The sequence below is a fragment of the Neomonachus schauinslandi genome, chromosome 7 (assembly GCF_002201575.2).
Source record: "Neomonachus schauinslandi chromosome 7, ASM220157v2, whole genome shotgun sequence".
Taxonomy (NCBI): Eukaryota; Metazoa; Chordata; class Mammalia; order Carnivora; family Phocidae; genus Neomonachus; species Neomonachus schauinslandi.
The window spans coordinates 120793394-120817808 of record NC_058409.1 but is presented as its reverse complement, the minus strand read 5'-3'; the positions used below and the strand labels follow the sequence as shown (position 1 = coordinate 120817808).

General features: G+C 39.0%; 1 protein-coding gene and 1 pseudogene across 1 annotated transcript in view; one reads left to right on the top strand and one right to left on the bottom strand.

Annotated features, from left to right (window-relative positions):
- Positions 1-24415, bottom strand: part of LIFR (LIF receptor subunit alpha) — a 71467-nt gene that overhangs the window by 23840 nt on the left and 23212 nt on the right. Inside the window, exons 2-8 of the mRNA XM_021696328.1 lie at positions 24122-24282; positions 21946-22060; positions 19129-19268; positions 13432-13595; positions 6809-6983; positions 4728-4982; positions 46-175 (exon numbers count right to left, since the gene is read on the bottom strand). Coding sequence (XP_021552003.1) covers positions 46-175; positions 4728-4982; positions 6809-6983; positions 13432-13595; positions 19129-19268; positions 21946-22060; positions 24122-24263 — 1121 coding nt within the window. The 5' untranslated portion in view covers positions 24264-24282. The remainder of the gene's footprint in view (positions 1-45; positions 176-4727; positions 4983-6808; positions 6984-13431; positions 13596-19128; positions 19269-21945; positions 22061-24121; positions 24283-24415) is intronic.
- On the top strand, positions 8386-9461 carry LOC110586162 (annotated as a pseudogene).

The window sequence follows — 24415 nt, the reverse complement described above, 5'->3', positions numbered from 1 at the left end:
CCTCCAAAGTGCTCCTCGCTGACATCTTTCCCTGGTGACTTTTACCTTTCAAATAAAGTGTAACTTGTATTGCGTGGGCCCACCAATGCAGTTGGTCTTCCTGGATTCCAAGTACAGACAATCTCTTTTAAATCACAGGTCTCACAGTTCAGTTTTTGAGGAATATCAGGTGGATCTAATAGGAAAAAAATGTAGTTAACATCTTATGGGTTACATATATTTTCCCGGAAAACATGTTTCATAATGTTAACTATATTGTACAATTTCCTTTAGAAATGAAACAATGTATTGTTTAGATTTTACCTTTTGAACAATGCAGGAATTGTCATGCTTTCTGTAGCATGTTTTTCTGGAGTTCATATTATGTTAGAAATGATGGGACAAAAATACACTGCAGAATGACTACTAGCTCATTTGGAAACTTCCCAACAGCAACCTGAAGACATTTTTTCCCCCTTAAATCCTACCAAATCTTTCAAAGGAAGCTGTATCCAACAAATCAGAAAAATCTACAGGTTAAAAGTATTATCACGTAAATACTGTGATTTGAAAAGAAGTACCAGCTCGGATTAAAGATCAGCACAGGTCATATTACAAGTTTCAGAGTTCTTAAATAAGTTACAATGATTATTATTTCAAAGTATCTCTTGGTAAAATTCTGCATCTTCCAATGTTCAAAGTGACTACTGCTCTTCTGTTTTTGTTCCTTATGGAACACTCCCTCTGGTTTTGCAGGGGCAAAACTAGAAAAAAGAAAAATGGGGTTTTTTTGTGTGTCTTAGACCTTTAAAGTAATAATGCAAAATTCTGCAGATGGACACTAATTATAGAAATTGGTATCTCTGTACTCATGTTTAATCAAGCATACACAGAAACTGGTGTTCTCAGTCATATTTACCTTATCTACCAAATTATCTTTCACTAAGTTTTTAAAAAGCAATTACCTACTTGTTGCAAATTCTGTAAAATAATTTTATTTTTTAAGAACTAATCTTTAAAGACAGTTCTTTGACTGTTTTAGAGACTTAGAAGGACAATAGAGAATTTCACATACCTTCCTGTAATGTCCGTCAATGATATTTTAGGTAATATTAAGAGAAGTCATGAGTTTTTAAAGTCTAACAACTGCATAATCAGATAACACTGATATATTTGTTTTGAAAATAGTTTTAAATCTAAGGCTAAACTTTCAGTCATTTTATTAAAATGACATACCAAATTTTTGGGTATACTTAAAATGCCGATTATTTTAGTATTCGGCAGATTAATGTTAAGGTGAAATAGTTAAAATCCAAATAACAGAAGCAAATTAGAAAGAAGTGGAAGCAAAGATGGAGGGAGGAAAAATACGAGAAGGCAGTATTTGAAAGGTAATGTACTGACTGCCTTCTCAAAGAAATTAACTTACCAAGGGATCAGCTGAAGCTGGATAAAAACTAGGTATAAATCAACTATATTACCAGCAAATAGAAAATGCAATTTAAAAAACAAAGCCATTTTTATGAAAATATTTTCAAATGAGAAAGTATGAAATTTGACATGTGACATAATATTTACACACTCTAATTCTATGTCACAATGTAGTATTTTAAAATTCTTGAGTATGCTAAAAGATTAATAAGTCAATTTTTAATGCTGAAGTGGCACTATCTATGAAAATAACTCTGAGTGATCATTGAATGCAGAGTGTTTATAAAATATTTTGCTTATAACTAAATTAGCTCATGCATAAACACTGAAAAATATTGGTAAATATCCTATCTGTTGGATAATAAATGTATTTGCAATTACAATAATAAACTGAAGAGGAAAAAAAGCCACTTTTACTAGCACCAAACATCAAACTCTTAGGAATTAATTTACTAAAAGATATATAAGACCTCCTATCACTAAAATAAATCAAAGAAGACCTAACTAAATGAAAATAAATACATATTCCTGGTTTGGATAACTCAGTATAGTGAGAATGAAAGTTCTCCTAAAGTGGTCTCCTAAATTAATAAATCTAATGTAACTCAAATCAAAATCCTGGCAGGTTTTGATTGTGTCTTTTCAATATATGGTGGGTTAACAGGATATCCATAAAGGAAAGAAAATAATGAATCTTAATCCCTAACTCACACCATAAACTGCCCTTCCTGTTAAGTTCCTAAAGAAATTCCTCTGAAGGAAAATTCTATCGCTGCTTCTGAGTTAACAAGTATTGAAGAGTTCAACCCCAAATGCTATAAATGAAGGCTAAATTACGAATTAAATGGGCTTGTTCTACTATTATGATAGAAGAGTAGAACACTGGGGTGCCTGGGTGGCTCAGTCGTTAAGTGTCTGCCTCCGGCTCAGGTCATGATCCCGGGGTCCTGGGATCGAGCCCCGCATCAGGCTCCCTGCTCCACGGGAAGCCTGCTTCTCCCTCTCCCATTCCCGCTGCTTGTGTTCCCTCTCTCTGTGTGTCTCTCTCTGTCAAATAAATAAATAAAATCTTTAAAAAAAAAAAAAGAGCAGGACACTATTGGAAATAATAAAAACCTAATGAATAGTCTCATCTTCTGATTTTTAATTTTTCTCTTTCATACTTTTAAGTGGATATCTCACTTTTTGGTATCATTTATCATAAGGTAGCCTCCCTCCATATACCACTGGTTTTTAACTTATACTCCATGGTCATTTGTGAGGAATGTTGTAAGTCCTTCCCTAAAATTCCATTAGGAAAGAAATTTTCTAAAGTTTAAATTTGAACATAATCTCTCTCTCACTTGAATTCCAAAATGCATTACTGGGAAGACAAAAAGAGAGTAAGGTTACAGCCATCAAACAGAAGTGCATCTAATCCTGGTTATTCCCTTGGGAATATATGAGCAATACAACATAATTCATCCTAAGTTTCACTGGAAGGAAAAGAGAGGTGGAGAGCTGCTGGTCTAGAGCACAGCTGAGAATCCAGAAAAGGGTAGGAAAAATCACCACACGATCCAAAGAAAAATCACAAAACCCACTCAGTACATTCCCCACCCTTTGATCATAAGACCCTTTAGACCAAACTCAGCCTCTGATTCCGAATGCTGGGTAGGAAGGGAAGCAGCGCTGCTGGGGGCAAAGCCATCCGCGCACCACATGGCAGTTACCACAGGAGAGGGGACAGAAACACTCCAAACACAAAAGTCCCTGTGGACATTAAACACAAGCTACATAAACAGGGCAGTCCCTCATGACAACTTTTGGAAATGTGGAATTTTAGAACTGTGGGAATGACCATGTTAATAAAGAAGCCCTTGTACTATGAAGCCTCTGTTACAGAGAGGACACAGTGAGAGAGGGACCCTCTCCGAGCCTGTCCTCCAGCAACCCTCTTCTTCTCAGATATACTCCTTTAAAAGCTAGAGAAGCACATGTTATGCTGTCAAAAGATTTTGTGTAAAAATCATTACGGTTTCGGGCGCCTGGGTGGCTCAGTTGGTTAAGCGACTGCCTTCGGCTCAGGTCATGATCCTGGAGTCCCGGGATCGAGTCCCGCATCGGGCTCCCTGCTCAGTGGGGGGGTCTGCTTCTCCCTCTGACCCTCCCCCCTCTCATGCTCTATCTCAGTCTCTCTCTCAAATAAATAAATAAAATCTTAAAAAAAAAAAAATCATTACGGTTTCTTTAATTGGGGGATGTTTTAAATATGTTTTTAAATTTTACTTTTAAAAAGACATGTATGTTTATATTAGGTGGGATGTTTTAAAATTTTAAGAGGTGTGTTTTAGGTGGGAAATTGACCGTGAGTAGGCCCTCGAACACAGGGCTCAGGGGCACTGACCTCGCATGCAGTCAGAAATCTACATACAGGGCACCTGGTTAGCTCAGTTAGAAGAGCCTGCAACTTCTGACCTCAGGGTCTTGAGTCTGAGGTCCACGTTGGGTGTAGAGATTACTAAAACAAATAAACTTAAAAAAAATCTACATAAGCTTTTGACTCTCCCAAAATTTAACTACTAGTTAGTTTACGGTTGACTGGAAGCCTTACCTATAACATAGACAACTGATTAACACATATTATTTTGTATGTTATAATGTATTATATTCTTACAATAAAGTGAGCTACAGAAAATGTTAAGAAAATCATAAGAAAAAATGCATTTATAGTACTGTACTGTAGTTACTGGAAAAAAAATCCATGTAGGGGCACCTGGGTGGCTCAGTTAAGCGTCTGACTCTTGGTTTTGGCTCAGGTCATGATCTCATGGATAGTGAGATCGAGACCCATGTCAGGCTCCACGCTCAGCAGGAAGTCTGCTTGAAGATTCTCTCCCTCTGCCCCTCCCCCACCTCTTGTACACCCATTCTCTAAAATAAATAAATAAATCTTAAAAAAAAAATCCATGTATAAGCAGACCCATGCAATTGAAACTTATTTTGTTCAAGGGTCAAACGTATATGAAATAATTCCTAAACAATGTAGGATTAAGAAATATTATACACAAACTACCCTTGACTCAGCAAAACTGTTAACTAAGAATTTAAAACTAAGCAGCTGGATGTTTCAAATCTTACTACAAAAGCTACAAGTTATATAAATACAAATATATAGAAAACGAGCTTAGAACTCATCTTAAAACAAGCAAAAATTCTGGTGTCTTCATATTAAAAAAAAAAAAAAATAGAACTGTCCATGTCCCTGGAAGTAGCATTAAAGCTTTTAAAGAGGCCCAAAACAGATCAATAGGTACTCTTTAATATTATATACTTACATCCTGCGAAAATAACTGTCCCAAATATGTTATCTTCTGTTGTGAAAACCACATTTGTTCCGCTATTTGCAGAAACAGAAATATTATGGATCTTGATTGCCACATTTTCCCCATCAAGATGGATAAGGGGACAATTTGTTTGGCCAATCTGTGCTGATAACACTTTTTCTTGAGTCACACAACAAAATGTTATATCTGAGCCTACAAGTATCACTTTGTCTTGAGGAAAAACCTTAGTCTGAGAATCAGGTGACCCTAGAAAGAATAAAAGGAATTACAAATACTTTAGAAGTCTTTTACCATTAAATAGCCCAGTGCATATAAAACATACTATAAAGTGTTTTGTAATAATGGCGGCCCAAAGGACCTTCAAAAGAGCAAGACATATACAAGAAATAAATAAAAACCAGGTATGTTTTATCTACTTATGGCTGATAATGGGGGAGCGGAGGGGATTTCAGGCCAATGCCCAAGGTCACAGGTTAATGTCTAAGAAGTCTGAAGGTTCAAACAAAATGGGTTTATATCCATGTGAAAAATCCATACCAAGAAAAAGTCACTCAACAATTCCAGTCCTTTGAAATGATTTCTATGTATTTAAGGCAGACTTCTTACTTTCCATCAGCCTGAATACATGTTTAAGTATTCCACATCCTAAAGAGCACTTTTTCCTTAACCTCAAACTCTGCAGGTTAAAGCCACAGCTTTGCTTTTATTTTCCTAAATGTCCAATCTTTTTAATTATCTCTAGTTTCCTTTCTATCTAAAAGTCTTTAATCTATCACAATCTGGCTTCTACCCCGACCATTCTACTAAAGTGGCTCGCTGATCTATTTGTTCAGTCCAATGGCCACTTCTCAGTAACCCTTGCCTTCAACATCCACAGCATCCGATATGTTGCCTAAACTCTAGCATCTCAAAACTCCCTTCTCTACACCACCCTACTCACCTGGGCTACTCTGAACCCTCTGGCTCCTGTCTTCCACTCTGCTGGCTCTTTTTCTTCGATCCTACCCTTAGACATACATGCTTGTAAGACATGTGTCCCTGGTCCCTGTTTCTCTTTCCCTGAGTACAGTAACCTCTAGATTTAAACAATTTCTTATCCCATGTATGTTGATGACTCTCAAATGTACATCTCCAGCTCCTAGTAATCCCTTGGATGCCAGACTTGTATTTCCAACTGCCTGAGACATCCCTACCTGGAAACTTCATAAGTACCTCAAGCTCAACATTTTAAAAATGAATTTATCTTTCCCACCTAAGTCATTCATGTATTTCCTGTTTCAGTGGAAAGCATCACCAGCTACTCAGCTGTCCAAACTATTATAGTCACCTTTGGCTCTATTTCTTGGTTACCAAATGCACAGTCACTAATTTTAATTCTGTCTCTTCAGTGTTTTCATACCTTTTGCCCCTTTTCCTTTCCAGACCCAAGTGCCCTACTTTACGCTTTCACTGTCTTTTGTTGAATGGCAATAAGATCCCCGTTACATATCTACGTGCTTCTGAAAGTCCTTCCTTCCTTTGACCCATTTCTCCATGTGGGCACTAGAGTGGAGAATCTACAATGATAACCAGCCTTCTAAAGGACTTCATTACACCGTCAACAATTTTTCAGGCCTCTCTCACGCTGCCAACATTCTACCTGCATATGAGTTTCATTCAACTACAGACAATTTGGGATTTGGGGTATACTTATAGATCCCCATTTCTCTGCAGCTCATAGGGATCTGCTCTGTGGGCAAGAAACTAGGAGCCATTTTTTTTTTTAAATATAGACTTGATCTCAATAACATCTACATAAAATTTTTAAATGTTCTTCAATGCCTACCACAGTGATTTTCAAACCTGGATGTTTATCTAATCCCTTCAGAAGATCTTTAAAAATACAGATTCCTGAATCCTATCTCAGAGTTTTTGAATCAAAACGTTCTGGGACAGAGACTTGGAAGATCCCCAGGTGACCCACATGAAGCCAAATGGCATGTGGAGAACGGAAAGCTTACACTAAACCTTATCCTTAAGCAAGACTAATCTAATTCATTTGAGAAACGAAAGCTTTTTAAATGTAAGCTTACAAGAAACATTCTTCAGTGGGCTCCAGTCACTCCACTCTGTGTGACCAGAGAAATGAGGATCGTCAACATAGCATCTAATTCCCACAGAATGAGTGGCGCACTCCAAGGGCATGTCTGAGGTCCAACTCCAGTGATGAACTGTATCTTTCCCATTCACAGTTGTGTTGTGGGTCACCTAAAAAATGAACACAAACACAAAATAAGATTTCTAAGTAGTGATATGTTCTGCTTCCTTAAAAAACACAATAGACTGTATACAATCACCACTAAGTTAAAGGCTTGCCCTTTTGTACAACCATCTTGGTTTTCTATAAGGCGTAATAGGAGAGTTACAGGAACAATAATCATGATTCATTTATGTTTACTTCTTTTTTTAAAATTCCAGCATAGTTAACAGTGTAATATTAGCTTCAGGTGTACAATATAATGACTCAACAATTCCATACAACACCCGGTGCTCATCACGACCAGTGCACTTGTTTACTTCTTCAGCTTTAGGCTCCACTGCATGATTATACATGATGTTAATATTCCAAAACATTCAACACAGTTCACAGAGAAATGTACCATTGCCAAAAATGACCTCCATTTTTCATCAAGAAAAAAAATTAATGGGTTTGTACTTCCAAGAGTTAAAGGCAAAGAAAGGAACAGCACCTCAACAAAATAACTGTTTCAGATCAGATTTGTTTTTATACGCAGCTTATAATAGGATAAAATATTAATCTCAACTGTGAAAAATGGGGAGGATTTCAATAAAATATCAAAGATCTACTAAAAGAAACCTTGGGAGCTCTAGTTAAGACAACAGATTAAATAACTGTATTTCCTTTATCTTCTGAAATCTTTCTAAAATGAAAGTACAGATTTTTTTTTTCCTAAGGCATAGATGCACAAAAGCAAAAACCAGAAGAAACACCACCAATGAAATTCTGGATACTGGAGAGCTGATGGACAACTAATGGACTCAGAAGACCCGAGAAAGCTGAATCTTAAGCCTCCAATGGGAAAGGCAGAAACCACCTGATTTCTCTCATGCAAATGCCAAAGGGCTCAGGAAGGGGTTGTACCAGACTCCTCTAGAAATGCAGTGAAGGTGAGGCGCAGAACAGAAGACTGCTTGAAAGTTGAAGAGATTTTAGGTACCCAGATTTCCCTCCCACATTCTGTGCTACCAAAAGACTACCCTTCTTCATCTTGGCAGAATGGAGATTTATGATCTGGAAAAGTAAAACAATACCTCTGGAATGAAGAATCTCAGAAAGAGCAGAGAATGGGAAATACTGTACCCAAAACAAGGGGATTACTAACCTATGCACTATGAAGGCTGGGGTGCTCCTGCCTTCTTCTCCTACTCAGCCCTCAGGATACTGATGGCAGAGTTGCTACTTACCAGGTAGGAACCTAAATCAACTTTTCTGGGGCATATGAACAGGTCAAGATAAAAATCTAAAAAAATAGTATTAAGATTTTGTCAACTAGCCTGGTGTGATTCCGCCCTGCACGGCTGTTCTGGGCAACAGTAGTCGTTTATCTCCGTCCGCCTTCCCTCCCACCTAAGTGTGTGCCACCACCCCATGGAAGATTCGATGGACATGGACATGAGCCCCCTGAGGCCCCAGAACTATCTTTTTGGTTGTGAACTAAAAGCTGACAAGGATTATCACTTTAAGGTGGATAATGGTGAAAATGAGCACCAGTTAGTTATCTTTAAGAACGGTCAGTTTAAGAGCTGGTGCAAAGGATGAACTGCACATTCTTGAAGCAGAGACAATGAATTAAGGCAGTCCAATTCAAGTCACACTGGCAACTTTGAAAATGTCTGTACAGCCAACGGTTTCTCTTGGGGGCTTTGAAATAACACCACTTGTGGTCTTACGGTTGAAATGTGGTTTAGGGCCTGTGCATATTAGTGGACAGCACTTAGTAGCTGTGGAGGAAGATGCAGAGTCAGAAGATGAAGAGGACGTGAAACTCCTTAGTATATCTGGAAAGCATTCTGCCCCTAAAGTGGCAGCAAGGTTCCACAGAAAAAAGTAAAACTTGCTGTTGTTGAAGATGATGATGAAGATGATGACGACGACGACGATGATGATGATGATTCTGATGATGAGGAAGCTGAAGAAAAGGCTCCAGTAAAGAAATCTATATGAAATACTCCAGCCAAAAATGCACAAAAACCAGAATGGAAAAGGCTCAAAACCATCAACACCAAGAACAAAACGTCAAGAATCTTTCAAAAAACAGGAAAAGACGCCCAAAACACCGAAAGGACCTAGTTCTGTAGAAGACATTAAAGCAAAAATGCAAGCAAGTATAGAAAAAGGTGGTTCTCTTCCCAAAGTGGAAGCCAAGTTCATCAATTATGTGAAGAATTGATTCTGGATGACTGACCAAGAGGCTATTCAAGATCTCTGGCAGTGGAGGAAGTCTCTTTAAGAAAATAGTTTAAACAGTTTGTTAAAATTTTCCGTCTTATTTCATTTCTGTAACAGTTGATATCTGGCTGTCCTTTTTATAATACAGAGTGAGAACTTTCCCTACCGTGCCTGATAAATGTTGTCCAGGTTCCATTGCCAAGAATGTGTTGTCCAAAATGCCTGTTTAGTTTTTAAAGATGGAACTCCACCCTTTGCTTGGTTTTAAGTATGTATGGAATATTATGATAGGACATAGTAGTAGTGGTGGTGGTCAAACAAATGGAAATGGTGGGGAGACAAAAATATACATGTGAAATAAACTCAGTATTTTAATAAAGTAAAAAAAAAAAAAAAAAGATTTGTCAACTAGATAGCCCATCCTAATCACCTATAATGAAGCCCCAGTCAAAAGTCCCTGGACGGCAAACAAAAGTTCCAATTAGATTTAAAAAAAAAAAATTTAACAGTCACTCACTTAAATGTGAGCAGCAATGAAGATGACCAGAAATTGGGGAAAAAGTTCTAATATGAGAGTCAAAGATCAAAACAAAGAAAAAAGCAACTCGAAGAAACAGACTATACAGAAAGAAAAAAAATTAAATAACTGATATCCTCAGAGATGAGATATTGCATCCATAAGACAAACAGAACAGACAAAAGGGATCTCTTGTACATTTAAAAAAAAATCTATTAATAGAAATTCAATAGCAGCAAGATAAAGTTTAAGAAAAACTGTTCAGGAAATAGAGCAAAATAAAATTACAGATGGAAAGTAGGAACAATTAAGCACATTAGAGGACCAGTCTAGAAGGTCCAATTTCTGGAGAATTTCTGTAAGGAAAAAAAATAAAAAAAGGAGAGAACAGATATGAAGAAATCAGAGACATAAGACATAAAATAAGAAAATTTCCCAAGCTGACAGACATGTGTTTTCAGACTGAAAGGAGCCCAATGACTGTCTAGTACAACAAAGGAAGACAGACCCACAAGAAGAAGCAGATGGAACAATGTCTTCCACATCTTGAGAAAATTCCCCAACCTACAATTGTATACCCAGCTAAAGTAGCAATCATGAATGAGTGCAAAATAGACATTTTTAGAAATGTCACATCTTAATAAATTCATCAGGTAGCATTATACACTCCCATCAGAAGTGTATGAAAGTTCCAATTGTTCTGCATCTTCTCAATATTTGGAATTGACAGTCTTTTAAATTTTGTTAGCAACCAATTTAAATTAAAAAAAAAAATAAAGTATATCTGCAAGCTACCATTATAGGTAGCACAGAATATTTATAATAAATAGCAAATACCTACTAGAACATATGCTTCCACCAAAATGAGGAAAGAGGAAGAATTCAGGAAAAAGAGGATCCATCACAAGAAAAAGGTAAAAGGAATCCCCTGGATGATGATGGAGACCCCCTGGTCCACAGCTTCCTAAGAAATGTGCCAGGAAAACACAGAGATTTGTCCTAAATGGCTTATGGGTAGACCTAGGTATTAATCTCTTCAAACCTAGGGTTGGCTGGTAGGAGTGGAGACAGCTGGAGCTCCTGAGAAACCTCTGGCCACAAGAGTCCTCAGCTATTTACCACACTCCTGCTCTACCAACATTATACCTATGTGAACTCTATGTAAGCAGGGCTGAGAGGTAAGCCAGAAGGCCTCAGAGAGAGCTATTCACAAACATTTAGCTGATAAAATACTAGTGTGTTTGAACATTTCAACAGGAGATTCATACAACTTGGAGAGAATTTAGGATTGAATTAATGGGGCACAAAAATAAAACTAAAAATACAAGACAATACAAGAAGCTGTAGCCCCCAAAAAGGAAAATAATAGCATATGCTACTTGGTTTAGCTGTGGATAGTGTTTATATAACTATAATACAATGAATGCCAGTCTACCAAACATTATCACAGAATGACAGAATACACGAAAAAGATGGGAAATGTGTGAGAGAGAGAGAGAGAGAGAGCGCGCGCAAGCACGCCAGCATGCAAGTGTGCGTGCCCAGGCCAGGAGGTGAGGGGACTAAATTCTCATCTCCCACTGTTACAATAAAACGCTGCTCAAAACTGAAAAGAAAAATTAAGGAAGAGCAACATAAGCATGCTATCTGGACAATGGAAATACATAATAAAAGAAACAGCTAAAAGAACTGAAACTTGTTGTTTACATGGAGAGCAAAATGGGAGGGGCTGAGGGTGCTGCAAAGCTCCCAGGTGTCACTCCTATCCTGGTCCCTGCAGTGTACAGCTTCCATGCCCATATGTGAGGCGATGGGCAGAAACCGTCAAGTTCTAATTGAAACACCAACGTGTAGCATTCTTGATTCTTACACAATCACAAAATAATAGCGAGTGACAGGTCATAAGCAACTCTGCCTTAAATAATGGTATTAATAACATATAATTACAAACAGAAAGGTCACATTTTACTACAGACCTGCATCACTTGCCCTCTCATGTTTCACTTTTTAAAAATTCATTTGTTCTATTTCTATTTTTCTGGCCTCGTGCTGTATTTCCCCATATAAAGATTCTTCTTCAAAGATCAGATCCCCAAAAGTACTACTTTGCCACTGCCATCTTGTGATGCATCTTGTGGCAATGAGTTACAGCACCTTAAAAATAGTATTTCCATTTCTTTATGCTTAATTTCACCTACACTTCTAAGAGTAGCCCTCTTATTCTAGCATCCCTTAGCCCCCAAAGGAAGTAATGACAACTAGTAGGTGTTTAGCAGCTTTATAGCTATCGGTATCATTTACTAAAGTAAATACTTGACACCACTTCACAAATGAGAAAAAGGAGGTTTGGGGAAGTTACCCAAAGCCACTAAGTGGTAACCCACCCAGCACAAAATGTCAGGCCATCATAAAGAGCTACACAGTACAATTTTAGATAAGCAAAAGTTTTAAGACACCTGTGGCAGAGCTGTGTCAAAGCTAACTCCAAATTAGATTGACAGGGAAGAACTGCCATTAAAATTCAAGAGAAGAGAGGGCATTTTAGGCTGAGGAAATCAGGATGGGCTTTAAAATAAGGGTAAGATTTGACTCGGTCTTGAAGAGTACCTTCAATTTGCACAGGTGTAAAGGAAGGGAAGGCATCTTGTACAAAAACAAATATATCTATTTTGTAACAGAAACTGCAGTGGTTAAGAAAGAGCACAGAGTCCTGGCTCCACCACTTCATGTCTTCCTGTGTCTCTGCAGCTTCATCTATAAAATGGGGATGATGCCGACAGCGGCCCCCTCGCAGGTCTGTGGTGAGGACGCACGGAACGACCACATACAGAGCTTTTAGAGCACCATCAGCAACGGAAGCACTGTGTGCACGTGCACGCTAGCTACAGTTACGGCTGCCACTCACTTGGGAATGTAATACACAGTGTCAGACAGGAAAACCGAGACAACAACTGTGAAATACAGTCATCCTATTTTTTATCTTTACAATCTGGCTTACCTATGTACTTGGGCAAATAACCGTAAAATCATGAGATAGTCTTCTAATTCTTAAATCTCTAACTAAGCGTATTTCAAATCCATTGAGGGGGAAAAGAGTAAAAGGACAAAAAAGGGAATTCCCACATACCCGCTGTCAAAACATTTCACTACTATTCCCCATTCTCCTTTAGATTAAGAGAAAACTGAGACAGATCATAAGGAATCCATTCAGCAACAAAATTTTTAAAAAATAAGAGAAAAAAAGCATAAGAGTAAGAACGTTATTTCAGATTCAGATAAATTCAAACTTAGCTTATACAAAATTTCTCTACAATTACTATGACTAAATGTTTCAAAACGTTTTTATGTTTATAGTATTAGACAAAAGTAAAAATAATAGTAAATTATATGTATACATTTATTTCATTTATGTGAAAACATGCACATAAAAAAAGCTGGACAGAAACACAAAAATAACATTTACTGTGGTCAAGTGGTGGAATCATGGATTATTCCTCCCTTAATTTCCTAAATTTACTATAATTGGTAAGTAATACATTATTTTAAGTTATACATTATTTTAATAGGTGATTGGAGTGATAGCACATAGTTTTTAATGAACCCTGAAAGGACATCTGATCTACTTCCTTAACAATATAAAAGTTCACTGATACCACCTTAAAAATATTTTAAAAATTACTTGGTTTCATGTCACAGGAAAAAAAAAATCTATTTTGGTTCAAACTTACTAATTTTACAATTTCCATATTTTCTTTACGTAGAATTTTAATTTCCCAGATGACATTTAAATGATATGGAAAAACAGAGCCTCTGTCATTCCACTTTAGGTGTAATGTGGAAGTTGAGAAATCAGCAGACAAATTCAAGATCTCTGGAGTGTCTGGAATTAAGGCTTGAAAAAAAGAAAACAAAAGACATGATTCAGTAAAGTAATGATTTTTCATATTGTAATTCCATTAATCAACTAATTTAAAACTCTATTCCTTCTTGATCAAAAAATAATCAAAAACTAAAAGCAAACTCTCGGGACGCCTGGGTGGCACAGTCAGTTAAGCATCCGACTCTTGATTTTGGCTCAGGTTATGGTCTCAGGGTCGTGAAACAGAGCCCTTCATCCAGCTCTGCACTGGGCATGCAGCCCTCTTAAGATTCTGTCTCCCTCCACCCCTCCCCCTGCCTTATGCACGCTCTCTCTCTCTCTCTCAAAAAAAAAAAAAGTAAACTCTCAAAGTGATTACTGAAAAAAGAGAATATATTTATTTGCATAAGCAGTTCCCAATGATTCATCCGTCAAATCTGAGAAAATTATTATCAAATCCTAATATGTCTTCTAATACAAATAGCCACTGGGTTCCTACAAAACTCTAGTGTCATCAGTCTGGAATCTATAAGGAGGCAACATGAGAGAGAAGTAAAGGAGCTTCCTCTGTATGACTGTAGGTCAGGCCTAAGAAAATGAAGGAATGCGGAAAGCCTGCTCTCGCAGAGATCTCCATCTGTTTTCTCTGATGCTGGCAGAAGTCACCCACTTGGGGATGCTATGAGCCATTCCTGGCATAGGTATCTGTAAACAGCAGCAAGACCACAGGAATGACCACGGCATTGAGTGAGGGAGCCAACAGGGTACTGTGCAGAGGTGGGAGTACTCAGCAGGATAGGAAGTCCACCAGAAAGGCTAGGTAGGCTGTGGCGTGCAGGTCTCTGAGAGAGATAAGGTGATTAAGTGGGAGACCACTGGGGAAAGGCTGACCAGAGTAGCAAGGATACGGATCATGACACATCAGCACGTGCATGAAGGATATGGAAAAGGAAAAACTCTGATGGGCATTTCCAAAGAAATGACAGGATCAAAGAAATGAAGGACTAGTATAATAAGAAAGGGAAACATCTAAGATATCCTCAAGTTTCTAGCCTAGAAAGCAGGCAAAAGGAATCACGGACATTGTGAAGAAATGCGAGAGACAGGCTACTGATGACCAAGCGTCAGGGAAGGGACAGAAGGTCAGGGGAGGGGTCTGCTGACAATGAGTGAGAACGGGGCCCATCAGCACCATGGACACAGACTCAAGAGGAACTCGCTGAGTGTAGCTGAAGAAAGAGGCTTGAACGCACGACTCAAAACAGCCAAAGCTTGTTTGAGAGCTGAGAACTACCAATAGACAGTCACACCTTCAAGGAACCAGAGAACTCCAGCAAGAATCCTGAGAGGCAGAAGGAAACCAGAGAAGACCCGGCACTGCTGAGGCTAAAAGAAATGGGTTGTCGTTGAGGCCAAATCAAAGAGTTCATAGAAGAAAAGTGAGAAAAGACCACCAGCCCTGTCACTGGTGATAAAGAAGTCTGGGAGGGCAGAGGGCTCTGAAGCTGCAATACAAAAGGTAAAGAAAAAAACCATGCTCAAAGATATAGTTTACAGGGAGAAATGGTTAAAAAAAAAAAAAAAAAAAAAAAAAGGAGGGGGGCAGAAAAAGTAAGGTATTCTTTAAAATCTTCAAGTCTCCCTACCTAAAAGGGATGAGTAAATTACTCAATGAGAAACACAGAAGGTGTGAGCCTGTTCCATTGTATGAAACATAGGCTTTCTGGTATGAAGGGCAGACAAGATGGGGACTCTGTCTTGCATGTTCTCTCTTCCAATCACAGTAAGTGAAGGTAAGTTAAGACAACTCCAGAGACACATGCTCTTGGCCCATCCCTATCCTAGCACTGCCCCATGAAGCACAAGGGCCGGTTAAAGGAGTCATGGCAAGCCCAGACTGCAGGACTTTACAGAGGTAGGGTAGCTGAGTGTGCTAAGTAACAACAATGGCAGAGCAAACCAATATAAATTAGTCTTGGAAATTAAAAACAAGTTCTTATTAAATTTAACTAAAATGTGCTGGCCACAGTGCTCTATACTGGATCTGTGTAAAATATCTTTGGCTGGACAGGAAATAGTACCTGTGGCTTCAACTAAACACTATACAGCAAAGTCAACGGTTTCACAGCTACCTAAGGACAGTGGAGGATGCTTTATAGCACAAGTTTTAAGTAGGAGCTGCTTTTAAAACAGAAGGAGCCACTATATTGTATACCTGAAACTAATATAACAAACACTGTATGTTAACTGACTGGAAGTAAAACATGAACAAAAACAGAAGGAGCAAGAAGTTGCCTTAGTGCCAGGAGAGGGAAAATTCAAGGTGCCAGTGTGACCACAGAGCAAAGGCTTCTGAGAACACGGTTCTTTCAAATGCTGCAGGCTGTCATGATACAGTAACTTAAAAATTATGAAACATGGGAGCATTTACACCAAGGCAATATTTATCTATCAAAATGCTCCCTCCCTGGAAAGTACACGTAATTTACATTTTATCTAAACAGAAGTGAGCTATTCTTCAAAACACAAGTCATAGCCAATAAATATTTCAAGCCAAAAGACAGTAACAATCACAATTATGCAAACGAAAGGATTAAACACACACACATAGTACACTTCATAGTATACTTCCTCGCAGTAAAATGGAAAGTTTCCCTAAGATCCCACAAACTATTATCTGCATTTCTTTCCAGCTAAAATAGACACTTGAGGACAATATTTTCTAGAAGACACTTTTCAGCTGGGAAATAAATTTAATCACTTGTGTTTGTTTATTTTTTAAAGCTAGTACATCTTTACTCATAACCTCCATTCTCTTCTTGCTTAAACATCAGAGGATGGGAGCTTTCCCAGCTCATTTATAGGATCCACATTATTTATTCTGTCTCAGCCAGATCTTATTTTCAGGTTATTTTAAGAAACTTAGACACTAGAAGTCTTACAAAGACTTATTTCTGTGTTTGCCCTTGTCAATTAGAAGATGAAATACTTTGTTTGCTTTATATGTATAGTGCTGAAAGCATCTGGAGAAAACTTAATTTCTCAAACTTTAATTCAGTAGCAAATTGCCAAAATCCCAGATCCTCTAAGGCACAGGTACACTATCATTTCATACCTTCTCCCAAACAGTAGGTACTCAAAAGATTTGCTGATGCATCCACCTCCTTTTTATATTTATCTAGTTTGCTTTTCAATTTTCTTATCAGTATTATCATAGTAGTAATAGTAATATCTTATTATTGAGATACTATTAATCTAATATTCTAATCATAATCAAACCCAGTATTATTAAAAATGCTATCAACAAATTACATGATATGTAAAAACAATGAACTATTCATCTAGTAAGTCATCTAGAATCTGTCTTGATTTGCCCTTCTAATTCTTTCTGTCAAACACTGTCATCTTCAAGTAGCTTCCCAGGCAGAACCTTCTCAGTACCTGCTGAAAAATCAAACAACACAATCTGGCTCTCTCACAGAGTCCTGGGGAATTTTTTAAAAATCTGGAATAAAACTAAGTTAGATTCCTTATACCTTACTACAAAATAATTCCAGATGAGTAAAAGATTTAAATTGAGCATGATAACAAAATCAAAAGCTCAAAGAAAAAATAGTGAAAGATTCTATTTATATAAAAATGAAAACCAGAAAGTTTAAATTTTAAACTTGGAAAATTATTTGTAGCAAATATGATAGAATTAATAACCATAATATAGAGAGCTCTTATGAACCGATGAGGGAAAAGATGAGTCTCAACACGAGAGAAAATTGAAAAAGGATACAGACAGTTCAGAAAAGAATAAAAATGATAACTTTTTAAAAAAGAAGTAATCACAGAAATGCAAAAACAAAGTGCTATAATTGGGGGGCCATCAGATTGAAATGGCAAAACTAAGAGAAATGGACAATACCTAGTCTTAGCAAGAAGTAAAGAACAGGGAACCCCTCTAATAGGATGTTTGTGGAAATGCAAAGAGACTCGGAAGTTTTAAAAAAACATTGGCAATGGATATTAAAAGTCCTAACGAGGGGATTATCCTTAATGCAGCATTCCCAATTTTAGGAATTTAGCCTAAGGAAATGGAAACATACGTGTGCAAAACAGGCTCATTAAAGCATTGATTATAATACTGAAAAACCAGAAATAAAAATCTCAATGTTAACAATCAATCACTTAACATAATCATGGTACCTCCATTCAGTGGAATACTATGCAGCCTATAAAAATAATACAGATTTAGATAACAAATTAAAAAATCTATGTCTTCTGTTAAGCAGGTTATAAAGTAATATGAAGCTCACTGCTTATATGTATACGCATAGAAAATAAATTTAAGTGTTAGCAGTATTTCTCTGTGGGTACTGAGATCATGGCTGATCTGTACAAAACATTCTCACACGGATCTCACAACCAGCTATACAAAGAAAAGAACAAACATGGCTCCCCTTTTTATCTTGAAAGGCAGTGAGACAGATGTGAAGTTCCTGGAAAGCTTGCTTTGTTATTACCCTTTCAGAATCTGTTCTATCTCAGACACAGACCACTCCAAACAGGCATCTCATCTATGAAATTGGGCAGGTCACCAAGTTAATTATATTTTTCCCCTTGTTTCAAAGTAAGTCATCCTTATAAGACTCATTATAATATCATTCTGATGCCACACCATAATAGCCGTCAGGAGCGAACAAACCTGCCTCCCCCACCATTAAGAGTCAAGGCTCCTGGGGTTTCTAAGGTCTCACTGTGTAGCAAAATTTCCATCTCCATCAGCCTGGGTCTATTTCATGACTCCACTCAGCCTGTAACCTAGGTCGTAGGCACTCCATCAACACATCTGTAAAAGATGCTCAGCACGTGGGAGGCAGTGGGCTAGGTGCTAAGTGTGGAAGAGAAACTCCCTGCCCTATGTGAACCTATTTTCTTGCGGAAGCGACACACAGTAAGTGCCTTATGACATAATACATTAGTAATGCAACTGTGAGAAATGCCACGAAGGAGAAATACACATTACCTAAGGGAACGTTAAGAAAGGAATAGGGATGGTCAAAGACCACTTCGTAGAGCACGGGACACCTGAGAAATTCTGAAAGGTATGGAGGAATCAATGAGGCGAAGAGGTGACGAGAAAAGTATCCAAATGTGGAAAAGATCGTGAACTCTGTGACATCTACTTTTGATTGACTAGACGGCAGTCGGCTTCCTTCCCAATCTTGGCTGCGCTCTATAAGCCACAGTATGGTTGCTGGGGAAATGCAAGCATTAGTCTAATAACTGACATTCAAGAGAAGAGTAAATTTCTGCCAATTATAAAGCACTGCAATACTAAGCACAAAGGCACTGTGCTGAGTTTTTTCTTAAGATTTTATTTATTTGAGAGAGAGTGGAAGAAAGAGAGAGCACAGAGGGAGAGGGAGAAGCAGACTCGCCACTGAGTAGATCCTGGGGCTCGATCCAGGACCCTGCGATCGTGACCTGAGCCCAAGGCAGACGCTTAACCGACTAAGCCACCCAGGCACCCCGGTGCTGAGTTATTTTCAAGTCAATTTTCTTTTCAAATACTTACAGACATTTTTTTCATTTAGTGTGAATTTACTTATAAGATTTCCAAAATCATACAGACGGTTTATTGTTATTTCATGATCACCAGGTAAAAGAGCAGGGATTTGAGTATTTGTTTTCTCTGATTGATAACAAGAATGAGACCTGCAATAGAAAAAAAAATCAAATTTTAATTAGCAGATAAAATTAATAGTGCAACTTTCGCAAAAACATGATTAGCACAAAATGTGCTGGAAAGTATGTTCTTCCGTACAAAAACATGATAGGTTATACTGCATCTAAAGACTGAAAAAAGAGAGGGTAATGTAAGTGCATCAATGCGGAGGATGAATAACCAGACTGTACCAGAAAGTCGAGTGATAAGCAGAGATGATTATTTCAAGAAGCTCGGGATTTTAGCATGCCCTTCAAACTCCCACCAACCTTCCCTCGGCAGCCTTACCTGGCGCCGCGCACCCCTGCCCGGCTACAGCCCTGCACCTTTATACAAGACCATCATGCGGTCTCAGGCTGAGATGGTGCCCCACAGATACTGAGGACAGAAATGAAACTGGCTGCTTGTGGCCCTCAAACACACCCTCAATCTGTCCGCGGCTCCTCTGTTTTGGTCTAAGGTTCAATGTGAACAACACTTTCTCTTCCACTCTGCTTTCAAAACTCTTCCAGTTCCCCACCCATATCTCTTGGACAAAAGTCGGTTTTCTCCCCTTGGTTCCATGGCCCTACCTTCACAGAGCACATTTACATTCTTTTTATTGTCCTTCATGTACATTTCTAACTTCCCATGCCAATCAGAGCTCAAGCAGAGGGACTCGGGAGTGCCTCGTGTGACCCTGCCCAGCACCCCGCGCAGACCTCTTTACATTTACTCCGGACTCCGACTTAAACAGGTTGGCTCGCCTCCTGTCACCCTCACAGGGGGAGGCTTCCTTAGGTGCCAGTAACACAAAACCACTTGAACTTGCTAAATCATTCAATTTTGTAAGTTCATGCCATGAAACCCATATTCTTTCAGGCTGGAATGTCCTTCTGTCCTTTTTCTGAGAAACTGGGTCTTCATACTCCACAATCACACCTCGGACAGCCTCTCTGGGGCCCCACACTCCTCAGTCAATGCCCCCTCAGCCCTTCACATATAATTTCCGTCAGCACTTAACCCACGGTGATTTGTTTCTGTGAACTCCTGCAGAGCCAGAACAACTTCCTCTCTGTGTGGCCTGAGGTAGTCATTCATGCTATTTACCAAATGTTTCAGGTTCTCCCCTTCTGGATTCACAACAGGACTGTACTTCCTGCTGAAGCAAGGCAGGACTGTACTTCCTGCTGAAGCAAGGCAGGCGATGGGACTTTATTTACAGAGAAATGTGAGTGAAATTCACATCTGTCTCTTCAGGAAGGAAGCTCTGGAAGCCAGCGTAGGCTGTGCTCCCTTCTCCTTCTCCTGTCTTCATGCACTGGAGGGTGAGGGACCCCTAGGTTTGGGGCCCCAAGGAGAGGCTGGGGGCAGAGATGCTAGCTGACCCAAGATGGACACAGAACACAAGCAGGAAATAATCCTTTATTTTCACAGCAGAAAATAAGGAAATAGGATTTTAGGGCTGTTTCTGCAACACAACCAAGCTCCTCCTGGTTGACAAATATACCACAAAGCTTAGACTAACGCTCAATAAACCTATACCAAACGGGAAAACAACACCCAAGTAATATTTAAATGCGCACTTATGTCCATTTACATGAGGGCCACCCATCAGCAAAAGGGGACTTGGAGCTGCCATGCTCAACAACTCAGGTGTTGCCAAACCACTCAGAGCCCTGCTGGAATCGGGGAAAGGGAAGAGAATGTTCCAGTTTGCAGAGAGCCCAAAGGCCTCACCTCTAGGCTTCAGAGCTGATGGCCCTCTCCCAGATTACCTGAGAGGGGAAGGTGGGGTGATAGAACCTGTTGCTGGCCTCCTAATGTCCTTTCCCCCTTTCCCTTAATAACTCAAACTCACGGTTTATCCAGGCACATTGCCCCGCCTCTTATGCAAATAGGCTTCATCATTTGACTAAATTCTGCCAATGAGATGCAAGCAGGGGTGTTGTGTGGGACTTCTTAGAGGTCTCCTTAAAGGAAAGCATCCTTTTCGGGGCGCCTGGGTGGCTCAGTTGTTAAGCGTCTGCCTTTGGCTCAGTTCATGATCCCAGCGTCCTGGGATCGGGTCCTGGGATCAAGCCCCGCATAGGGCTCCCTGTTCGGTGGGAAGCCTACTTCTCCCCCTCCTGTCCCCCCTGCTTGTGTTCCCTCTCTTGCTGTGTCTCTGTCAAATAAATAAAATCTTTAAAAAAAAAAAAAAAGCATCCTTTTCCTCACTGCCTTCTGGAATGCAGACATAACAGCCACTCCTCAAGCATCCCTGAACCATGAGATCACATGCTAAAGCTGGCAAAGCACCATGATAGAGAGGAACCTGGGTCTCTTATCAACAACCATGCCAGCCTTGAACTGCCTATTCCAGACCTGACGTATTCTGTTAGGCAGAGTCAAAACTTGAACCCAACTGATCTAGACAGATGTTGGTTTGGGACACACCAGTAAAACTTCCCTATAGTAGATCAGAATCCACAGCATATGAAACGGGTGTTCTATACAATATTCATATAACACAAAGTTTTGGCCAGGAAAAGGGTTTGTTTCCCTTGATATAAGATTCAGATTTTTTAGGAAATAGAAAGTTAAGATTTAAAATTTCATTAAAAAATTTCTAGAAGCAAATCTCTATGCTCTAATATTAAAGACCTTGAGGTTATAGCTATTCATTAACCAAAGTATTTCTATTACCTGTTTTCGATGCAAACTTCATAAACAGTACCATGGCCTGCTCCAGAGGGTGCTTTCCAAGAACAGTCCCACACTTGCAAATTGTTAGTTATACACTTCAAATCACGAGGAGCCCCTGGAGAAGGAAACACACACAAACACACAAACACACACAGAACATGCTTAATAATTTAACTGCACCAGGAAAGGCCAACATATCAAACCACCTTTAGTCATGTGTATGAGCATATGCGCCTGCACAGGATCCATGTTCTTTGTGCAGGGATGAGCCTGCAGTCACAGAAGGGACTGGTTTTCTATTTCTTTTTGTAGCTTATTTTTTAATAAAAATAAGAGGAAACCAACGGAAGTGGGCCAACCACTAGACCACTTAGGGACTGAGCCTCCATCCAAGTCCCACCTTCAGCTACTAAGATAAATGGAGGGAGTCAAGGACGAGACCCAGAGAGGGCCTGGAAGAATTTTATCTCCAATAGCCCCATTTGCCCCCATTCCTCCCCCCGAATAAAGTAACTCTAAGTAAAAATTACGTGTTTCCCATGCCACAAACACAGCTTCTAAGCACTCCTAGCCACGCTGCCCCACTGCCTGTTACCAGACTGCCACCTACATAGAAACCCCACAGCCAATCTTTAAATTTGTATGAAGCAGGGATGCCTAGGTGGCTCAGTCAGTTGAGTCTGCCTTTGGCTTGGCTTGGGGGTCCTGGGATCTAGCCCTGTGCTGGGCTCTCCGCTCAGCAGGAAGTCTGCTTCTCCCTCTGCCCACACCCCTGCTGCAGTCTCTCTCTCTCTCTCTCAAAAATAAATAAAATCTTTAAAAAAATTTTTATGAAGCATATTATATTTAAATAGTAATGAACTCACACAAGTCTCTGAAAAATATGTCTTTTGTGTAGGCCTAAACAACTGACAAGTAATAACTTAGAAGATTGTAATCCTAATAGTATTTATTCATACCTATAAAACACTACTAGGTCACAGAATACATTCGCACCATACAGTGAAAAACTGTCATGCTAAAAAGAGAATAAAAAGAAAGGAGGAGGGATACGAGAGGGAGAACAAAAGGAAAAAGGAAGGAGGAGAGGGAAGAAGTGAGGAAATAAAGCAATTAGAGTGTAAAAAAGGTTATTCCATCTCAGACTCTCTCTATAAATGTCTCTGAAAAGGTTTTTTTAATTTTTACACGACTGGCATGACATTTACAGTAGCAATAAATTACAAAGCTACTTATACATGACAGCAGACAAAAACATTAGAAGCACTCACATTAAAAATCATCAGTAACCATACTAAAGTTATTTAACAGTGATCTTGGGGGAAAAGAGGAGATCTGTTTAATTATGAAAATAAGATAAAAACTAAACTCAGGGGCAGAAGGATGATAATGTTCTTTATAGAAATAAGCTAGGTAATAACATCTACACAAACACTCTTAATATATTTAAAGAAGATGAACACAACATATTAAAGAAAGAGATTTCGATTTCATTTATATGACATTCAGAAAAGCAAAATTATAGACAGAAACTAGGCCAGTGCTGGCTTGAGGTAGGGAGAGAGGAGCTGAGTACAGAGGAGCATAGGGAATTTTCTGGAGTGGGGAGTGTTCTGTATCTTGATTGTGCTGGTGGTCACATGACTGTACACATTTGTCAAAACTCACAGAATTTTATCCCAAATGGGTGAACTGTATTGTATGTAAATTATACCTTAACTTTTTTTCTGGGGAAAGACTATTTAGATCTATCTTTATGGGCCTTTTTAAAAGAGAACAAGAGTACATAGAAAAAAAAAAAAGATGACAACTGGATTTTTTTTTTTTTTAAAGATTTTATTTATTTATTTGACACAGAGAGAGCAAGAGACAGAGAGAGAGAGAGCAAGCAAAAGCAGGGGGAACAGCAGGCAGAGGGAGAAGCAGGCTCCCCACTGAGCAAGGAGCCTGATGCGGGGCTCGATCCCAGGACCCCGGGATTAGGACCCGAGCTGAAGGCAGCCACTTAACCGACTGAGCCACCCAGGCACCCCGAAATGGATTTTAACCATAAAAAACCTGAAGGAAGGGTCTGATAAAGACACAAGATCACCTCATAATCAAGATAGTAATGGCAAAAAAAAAAACAGCAACGACATTGCAATCAGTTCATTCTCTAAGGCTCAGATGCACTTACCCCTTTTCTGGCTATTTACTTGGTTCATTAAGTATAGGAGAATACATGTTAATAAGAGCCACTGGAAATCTGTGGTCATCCCCATTCTTTTACTATCCACCATCCAGGATGGTCTTCTCAAACGTAAGGAAAAGTTCATCATCCGTGCAAAGCAGTCAGTCCTAGATGAGGAGAAGAATTGCAAATGGTGTTCAAAGTGCTGCAAAGAGACCTCCTGCACTGTGCACAGCACCATGGAAAGTGGATACCGACAAATACACATACTGTACATTAGTAACTCTGCAGACTGTAGAC